This window comes from Citrus sinensis, chromosome 4, assembly GCF_022201045.2.
Source record: "Citrus sinensis cultivar Valencia sweet orange chromosome 4, DVS_A1.0, whole genome shotgun sequence".
Classification (NCBI taxonomy): Eukaryota; Viridiplantae; Streptophyta; class Magnoliopsida; order Sapindales; family Rutaceae; genus Citrus; species Citrus sinensis.
Genome location: NC_068559.1, coordinates 20321552 through 20331176, shown reverse-complemented (window position 1 = coordinate 20331176; position 9625 = coordinate 20321552). Strand labels below are relative to the sequence as shown.

Sequence of the window (9625 nt, the reverse complement as noted above, 5' to 3'; positions counted from 1 at the left end):
AAAAATTATATTTATAAAATCTCTACTTAAATAAGCTTTACTTGAAAAGCTGTACCAAATAAAACATAAGTCATACCAAACAGCACTTAGGTTGGCTATTGAGTGAGAGTGCTAAATAATAATAACCACAATCGTAATACTAATGATGTCAATAACATTACATATTTAGGTCGTTTAATTAATTTCATGTGTGTAAAATATTTAGCTAATCTAGCTAATTTCACGTGTGTAATAATATTGAATTGAATCTGGAATTAATCATTCTGGGGTTAAGAAGGAATACGGCGCGGAAGAATCTTGCACTAGAATTTTGACAGGCTATTCGTTGAGGTGCTCAAGGCAATTCTGTTACTTGAAGAATAATTGAACTAACGAAATTAAGTAATTAATTATACAAATTAATGATTAAATTGAAGCGTGATTAAAAAAATGATCATAAATCGAAGAATATTTTTGGGGTCTAATAGTGTCATGCTTTCTCCATCACACAAGAGTTAGTAGTAACACACAACCAATCTATGACTTGAAGCAACAAACTTCCCTTCCATTTGTCTAAGTAATCTTTCTCATCCGACAAAGATCATCCATCACGATGCTTCTTTCTACATTAGGCTCTCTCTCAGTCTCTTATGTGAATAAATTAAAAACAAACTAAAAATGTTAATATTTAATGAAACATAGTTAGTGAAGAGCCATTATCTAGTAAGGGACCTCTTAAGGGACATTCTAAAAGACTAAAAAATACAAATTACAATATACTATAATGATTTTTTTTTTTTTTTTTTTTTTGGGTTAGAAAATTACTCGCCAAATGGATGCTTCCATGAATTTGTTTGGTTTCCCATTCCTGCCTTAGAATTGAGTTAAGCTATTTTGACTTACTTTCAAAGCCTCCATTTCCCAACGAGGCCGCGTATACAAAAATCGATCAGAAATATGATTTCTTGTGAAAAATTGTTGGATTAGCGGTGTGTGTATATATAAAATGCATATTATAAATATATTTTACAGCCAAGAATTTTGAGCAATATTATCACAATATGACAGAGTCAAGCATTTTCAGTAACATATCCTAAAGCATCAATGTAATTCTTCCATAAATCTGCAGCAATATTAGAAATCATTTCTGCTAGGCCCTCAAAAATCTCAGGTATATCTTTCAGCAACCCTTCAAAGGAGTCCCTTGTCTTCTCTACTAGACCTACGACGGCGGAACCCGACATAACAGCTGACTCTGTCACACCTTGTTTAAGAAGATCAAAAGCAGAGGAGATTAAAGAACCTATTGCCTCTATGATGATCCCTGAGACATACTCGACGCAGGCTCTCATGGCTTCTGCTAATTGTTCTAACGCACCCTGCATGGCCTCTCCCGGAACTTTGAATGCATGGATGAGCAGCACAATAAGGTGAGCCACCGAGCTGAAGATTAAACGGGTTACTAAGTTTGATACTGCGGCGATGACAAAGAAAATTAATTTTAGGAGCAGAACAACCATTTTCGGTATATTGGTTTGAAGGAATCAGGAGACAAGAAAAGGGCAGGTATAGAGCTGATAAATTGTTTATTGATTTGTTTTCAATTTATTGTTTTGTTTTTATAGTTTAAGCGTTGAATTTGATTATTAATATTGTGTGTTTGTGACTTTGTGTTGCATGTTGACGCATCATATGGGGTAGTTGATGTCCTCACTCTTTCCGGGAAATTTAACGTTACACTTTTAAAAAAAATGGTTGATTCTAACTAATCATTTATAAAATATATGTTATTGTACCTGTAAACGATGATTAAAAGAATTTTATACAATGATAATTACCTAGACCAAGACTTTTTAAACGTTCTCTAGAAGTTGCTTCAGGAAGAAGCAAGAATAAGATTAAGCTGTTGCTTGCAAGGACTGGATATTAACACTAACTAGGTCCGTACTGCAATTAATTTAAATTATAAATTTGTTGATTTTACAATTGGGTTGCCAGCATTAATTTATTCACAGAAGCTCCGGAACAAGTATTTTTGTTCCCAGAGAGAGCATCGACCAAAAGCCAAAAATGCCAAACTGAAAAACTCTCAAGACTCAGAATTCTTAAAAGAGATTTTTATATGAATTGCTCAAATATACAAGAGATTTGACAGCAGAACAGTTTTGAAACTGTATATTATTTATAAAACTGCATACACTATACAACTCAAAATCACCCGAGTGGTTGCACACCAAAATCTGAAAGCAGAGAGACCAAATGCATATATACAAAATTATGTTGAACAAAACCACCGCACCTTATTTACATATACTTCCTGTTCTCTTTCTCTCTGATTAATTTTCTTTCAGCTTATATACAGCATCGGCATACTCTTCTGCATCCCAAAGAAAAGAACCAAAAGCAATTGCCTCCAAAACCAACCTCTTCAGACTTGAAAATGATGTCAAAATAACCTCATCAGTATCCAGCAAACCCGTCTGTCCATCACCAAAGAGTGCACAGCTGTGCTTCTCAACCAAATTTACTGCCTCCCTAGATCTCAATTTTGCACACCTCTGCAATGTCTCTGGATCAAACCCCATGACATAGCACTTCAATTTTTCTTGCTTCAGTTCATGCCCATTTGTCCCTCGACCAAGTGAAATAGACTGCATATTATTAACACAGCCAACAACTTGATTTTGCTTCAATCCATAAGACCACGCTTCTGGAAACTGAAGGGAGTTCCGGTGAGTAAGATGAAGATCTTGATGGGCTGATGCAAGACACTCTTCCAGGTAGTACCTCAAGGAAGCGGACTTCAGGAAGTAACCATACAATATTGAAGCAACATATACACGGCCAAGACGAAGGCGTTGAATCTCAGTTGTTGCCCAAGAGTCTGTGACACTGCAATTGGCTCTCAAGCCAATGACAGTGGAAATATGTTCCCTTATCATCTCCAAAACCTCGAACTCGTGGATTGACTCCAGCTCCCAATCCTTTGAGGGCCAAATTTCTAGTCTGCCATTGTAGATGCATCTAGAAAGCTTTGGAACCAATTGGACTCTGATCTCAGAGAACTTGTATAATATTAACATGTACATAACATCTTCAACAGCAGTTTGGCATTCGTGTTCTTTCAATTGAGCAATCCTTCTGGCATTCAGAAAACAAAAATGATTAGTTACAGTGAACATTTAGAGACAGTATACTTTAAAATCATAATGTTTTATTCCACCCAAGTATTACAAGTCTGAAGGGTGCAATTTATATATACTAATTTTGTTAAGGGTAGCTCATGTACTTGTAAATTAACTACTTTGGTGTAACAGCATTGGAATTACTATTTTACATCATTGCAGAGATAAAAAGCTCAATTTTCTATGTTGTGCCAACATAGTTTACCACATACAGAGCAACAACTGCTCATCTAATCTAGAGAGTTCAACTTAATAGCAAGTACCTTTCGAGACACGATATAGTCCTTTCAGTTAGTTGGCTACATAGCATAATAGGTTGTAAAGCAATAAAGAAAAAATTCGAGGATCATCAATTGTAAATTCAGCTAAATAAAGAGAGAAATCAATTTATGATTGAATGATGTGATATAAGTGAATTTTATGACCACCTCCAATTAAAAAAGCATCTCCGCACTTCTATCATAACAAGATGGAGCTGAGGCTGTACTCTTGCATGGTTGAAAATCCAGAATTTGCATGCACTCTTAAGTAATGGCACACACTACATATAAAACCTATTTGTAAATCGGACTTAGAAAAACGTAACTCCGGGATAACTCTCCATTCTTTCCTATGTCTATATATTTTCAAAAGCATTTCATAGTTTAAGAGTGATATGTAAAAAATGAATTCTGCTAAAGCAAAATAGACTATATTTTGAACTAATACAGAGATGATGACAAGGCTGTATGGGGTGGAACAACGCAAACTCTTGGTGATTTACAACCCATTTTTATACCATATTTTATATAAAAAATTAGCAAGTGAACCAACAAAACCAAAATGCAAAATCAGTACAGATGAAGCCCAGAGAATATCCTAATGGTGGATTAAATTTTACAATGTTAAGAATATTTAAGCAAACATCCAAAATCAACACTTAGAGTGCAGTTGGCTTACCCTCTAGCAGGGAAATTTAATAGGTCAATGTTTCAAATCCAAGGAATACATAAATTACCATTCATATCATACGCATACACCCTAAAAGCTCTTTTTTCGTCAAATTGGATTAAGAAATTAAGCAACAAGAATTAAATCACACTTACCACCACCGTAATCAAAACTTACCAACAAAAACAGGAATCAGCACCATGTGCGGAACCAGAAACTACTCTGTACAACAACACCCAGTTACTCTAACATGTGTTTTAATTAATCAATTAATTGATTGATTGATTATTATATATAATAACACTAATCCACTTTCACCCAAACGCGAACAACAAATTAAACAACCCACTTACTTGCTTGCTTACTTACTTACCAAACGAATCAAGCCAAACAAACAAACAAAAACAAAAGTACCTGTGAAGCGGGCCTTCATCGGAGCCGGAGCTGAGGGACATCCTCGCAACAGCGGCGTCGCGATCATTGGCCAACAGCTTGAGCTCATCGGAGACAGCGAGGTTGAAGTACTGGCGCTGGTTCTGCAGCACGCGGCTCAGGAACTTCCCGGCCGGCGAGTTCGGCTCGAGCGGCGTGTTCAGCGGGCTGCTGCTGAACTCGCAGGGGCTCGGCCCGGCCCTCGCCTGCACAACAACCCCGCTGCGGAGAAGCCTCCGGCGGCCGAAATTGCTATTACTGGGAGGGAAAGAGCGGGGCCCCCTGGGTTTGGAAGGAGGCAGGAACGGCAGCGTTTTGGCGGGACCGTGGAGGGAGAGGTTGTGGTCCATCAACTGTGTACGGCGAAGAGAGAGCAAAAATTTTGTTTGAAGGGTGCGTGAGGCGATAGGGTTCGTACTTCGTTGGGACGAGATATTAATCTAATATAAATATGCCGTTCGGATAAGGGCTTCTAGAAGCAAGGGCCAGACTGAGGGAGCGCGCGTTCGTGGTCGGGTGCTCTGTGGTGTATGTGTTTCTTGATGACTACGGCTCGTACACGTGCCACGTGGATGAAATCGTAAAGAGACCGGGCTGCAACTGAAGCAGTGCCGGGTGGATCTTTGATTTATTGGTAGCATCAATTGCATGCGATAATAAAAGATCATGTTATAGGAGTCAACAGATCTCATAATCACAGTCTTGTCGTCCAGATAACTTATCATCTGACTCACCTACTTACCCTTTACGCACGTCGAAGAGATAAAATAAATAAATAAATAAATATTATATTATATTATATTATATTATATAATGCTTTGTCAAGTAATCAATGGGCGGAATGAACTTGTGTGCTGTCTGCGGAAAAATTTTAAAATACCTTGAGATAACGCAATCATTGATATATGTTTGGGACAAATCTGTGGTACCACTGTTGTATGGTACCACAGATAGATTCAACCATTGGATCTAGCCCACAGTTGTCACCAGAGCTAGATCCAATGGTTGGATCCAGCTGTGGTACCATACAACTGTGGCACCATAGCTGGATCCATATGTTTGATATATATATATATATAATTAAAATTAATATATTTACTGTTTACCTAATGATTCTTTAAAATAAATAAATTATAATTTTATTTATTTATAATAAGGCTGACATAATATTTTAATAGATTTTCAAATAATGATTCATTTACAACAATTATTTGAGATAAAAAGCGTAAATTTATTTTTTCACCTTAAATCAAATATGATATGAATATTTGAGGATTAGAGCACGTGGCAGGTAGGCTTGCTTTACAAAAATTAAAAATGTGGAGGGTCCCACGATAAGGAAATGGCAGAGATAAGGTACCGTTTTGCCGTTTTGGTACGTGGCTCCCGTGGGAAAAAAATTGGAAACTAAGAAATAAAAATTGATAAGCTCCCGCAACTATTTGGGTCTCAGTTATCCATATAGTTGGTGATTGCTTCGAAAAAAGGAACGCCAATTTATTAGAGGGAGGGTGATTTTTTAATTAAAAAAAGAAGAGATAAATTTTAATTAGGACTTTTATATTCATTGGAATTTTTTTTAACCGTAAGGCACGGTATAGGTTGCAGGTGATAATAAATCATATTCCATGTACTTAATTAGCAAGGCATAATAAATTTGTGACTTGCTTAAAATTCTTCTTGAAAATTCTTGCACAACCGGATTGATGTAATTATCAGATATTAAATTAGTAATTTGCTACGCCTATGTAGCAAATTTTTCGTGGAAAATTGAGTCAATAATGTTGTGGTAATCAAAATTCAACAGGGCGTATGTGGACCAATTCCCGTACGTACAACGAAATACAATTAGAAATGTGAAACGATTACGTTGGTACCATATTCAAAGCTAATGCATTAAATTTAGAGCAAAACATTCAAAACCCTAAGCTAATTATATATATCCTATTGGCCTTTCTTTTTTTTTTTAAAAAAAAAGGTACAATATTATTATTAGCAGAGATCAAGAATCATGGGAGCCTCCAACATAAAGATATGGGCCTCATCTGTTGCAACGATTGCAATTATTAGTATACTGGTGGTGAATCTAGCAGAAGTCAGAGAATAAGAAGGCTTTAGTGCTATGTTTACTCGGTGGAGTGGGATTGGAGAGTGTAGATTTTTATAATTTCAATGTTTACTTATTCATTGGGCCAGTGTTGTGTGTGGGTGTATGTTACGTTAAACATAATATAGAGAGATCCTACTCATTGAAGGAAGGGAGGGGAGTCCAACTCTATGAGTCTCACTTATTTTTGGAGTGAGGAGTGAGATTCACACTCCCATGGAGATACTCTTTCTTGTTACTTTTCCTCCCCTATTAAATATGATATAATTATACTTATTAAGATAAAATAATATTACATTTATTTAATAATAATAATAATAATATATTTATTCAACTAATATTATTTAATAACATTTGATTTATATTATTAAAAATAATGTTATTAAACTTATTTAAATATAATAATATTATATTTAGTTAAAAATAATAATTTACATTGATTCTAAGTTAAAATTACTTTAAAATAATGATTCTAAGTTAAAATTACTTTAAAATAATATTATTGTATTTAGTTAATTTTAATAATCACTAATAATAAATAGTTTATTCTAAAGAAATACCAATTTTTTTACTATATTATTAATAACAATGTTCCAATTGTGTTGCTCATATCAATAATTCTTAATTTACATAAATAAAATTTAATTTAATAAAAAACCTATGATTCACATAATTAAGAATATTAATAATTATTATTAATTTATATAATTAAAAATAAAATAAATAATTTATTATATATTTTTTTTTATTCACTTTGTAACTAAAAACTATAATTCTTTAAAAAATGTGATAATTGTACTTTCAAACGATTCACCCCGAATTTAAAATAAAGTAAAGACATACATGAGATTTTGATTTCTATTCTACATTTTCATTCCATTAAGTAAACAACATACTTCCAATCCTAAAATTCTCACTCTATTCCAATGAGTAAATGTTACCAAAATATCTATTTAATAGCAACTGCGCGGAGTCACCTCCAATGACTATTAGAACAAAGAGAATGACTGACAAAAAGGAAGAAAATCAAGATCGCTACAGCCAAGACTGTAAAAACTCCACCGTTACAGAGGTGATTAGCCCCCATGGAAAAACTTCAAGTTAATTGAATTATGAATGTTGGAGGCCCCATTTGCTAATATTTTGTACTTTTTTTTTCCAATCATTAATTCCTGCTAATGTAATGAAAATGATGAGGTTATTATGAAACGTTTAATTTAATAACATCATTTTATTTAACGAAATTCACTACATTTCGGGAAAAGATCTCAAATGTTACGAGAAATTAAAGTTTTGAGTGGGAAAATACTCCACCCATATTAAACACCAAAATTAAAATAAATTTAGTTAATCTATCTGCAGCGTATTTACCAAGTCTCGAAATGTGATGAACTCAAAAATCATACTATGAAAAATTGAACGTGTTGAACTTCGTATATATCGCTATAATTAAAGAAATCGTTAAATGCTAATGATATTGGCTCTTTTATGTTTTTACATTTAAAAATAAAGAAATAAAGGCTAACGTGTGCAGTGCTATTTTAAATCATTTAAGAGGTAATGTTTATCCTTGAAAGTGTCATATTTGTGTTCGGTTTAATGTCAAAGATGAAATGAGAGATCAAAAATTTGTAACAGACACAAAAGGTATAAAAGATTTCTATGAGGACAAAAGAGTCATTCTTCCTTTTAATTAAGAATAGAAATTGAAATATTGTTGGTTTTTGAAAACTTTGAGTTCTTGTAAAATTTGCCAAATAAGCTTTTATATTAAGAGTAATGATACAGCCACAAACTCTTGTACAAACTGACGTGGCATGATATCATTGGTTGAATGAAAATATAAATTAATAAAAACAAATCATGTGGGCCAAGTGATATTTAATTCAACCAATCTTATCATGCCACATCAGTTTGTACAAAATAGGTTTGTACAAGAGTTTGTGGCTGTATCATTACTCTTATATTAATTTATTCGATCCGAGAGATCAAAATCATCTTTTGTTGGTCCACAAATATTGTCGAGCAAGAAGATATACCAAATTCCTTTGGTTGGAAAAAATCAAAATCATTTGAAGAATACCATTAAGCTTGAACATACAAACTTAAATAGCTAGTTTGCAAATGGCAAATAAATAATAAAAAAAAAATAATTTAATCAATTAAACCTTGGACATAGTTTGACTGGCTGTGATTGTGTTTTGTGTATGTGGTCGCCTGAATTTGAGTAATAATAGAGAATGCAATATGCGTATGAGATTACCCGAGTTCAAATAGTAATTAATAGAGGGGTAAAATTTAAGGTTAAATAAATAAACAACCCCACTTAATTAGACTAATAACCAAATTCGTGACATAAAATCCGATCTCAACTTCGAAAAATGTAATATTAATTACTGGTCGCACAATTTCGTTTATATCAACCACACAATAATATTATTGTTTAACTAAAATTTCTCGAAATATAGTTGGAAAAAGTCTGATATCACTCCCTTGATTAAAATTAACTAATTAATTCCCAAAATTACAGCCACATATGCAAGATCTATATAAATAACTCTTGCCCTCAACATGAAAATACATAACGAAATAATAATTAAACAAAAATTAATCATGGGAGTCTCAAGGTTTGCATCAAGGCTATTGTGTTTGGCAATTCTTAGCATGCTGCTATTAAACCATGCGGAGGGTGGTTTATTCGATAAAAAAGGGGTGGCCAATAGTCCATGCCAAGCTTCTGCGGAACTGTGCAAAGACAAAATAGAAAACGATGCTAAAAAGGCCGGCGGCTGGTTCTCGGAAAATGTATGGGGCCCGGCGAAGGACGGCGGGAAGAAGGTGCTGAATCCTTGAGCAGCAAGCAATTCAATCGGCCAGTGATTTGTTTTGTGATTTCGTTTTCTTTTAATTTGTTTGTTTGTTTGTTTTGGGTTAAGAGTGGTAAGCTTGTTTTGTGATTTGATTCGTTTAATTTGTTTGTGGCTGTACTATT

General features: G+C 33.9%; 1 protein-coding gene across 1 annotated transcript; it reads right to left on the bottom strand.

The window, feature by feature from the left end:
* Positions 1–2081: 2081 nt before the first annotated feature.
* LOC102613099 (UV-B-induced protein At3g17800, chloroplastic-like) lies at positions 2082–4959 on the bottom strand. Its single transcript, XM_052439659.1, has 2 exons — positions 4509–4959; positions 2082–3120 (listed from the first exon to the last, which is right to left on the bottom strand). Exons 1-2 carry the CDS (start codon positions 4874–4876, stop codon positions 2316–2318), a joined length of 1173 nt encoding a protein of 390 aa, XP_052295619.1. The 5' UTR covers positions 4877–4959; the 3' UTR covers positions 2082–2315.
* Positions 4960–9625: the final 4666 nt, after the last annotated feature.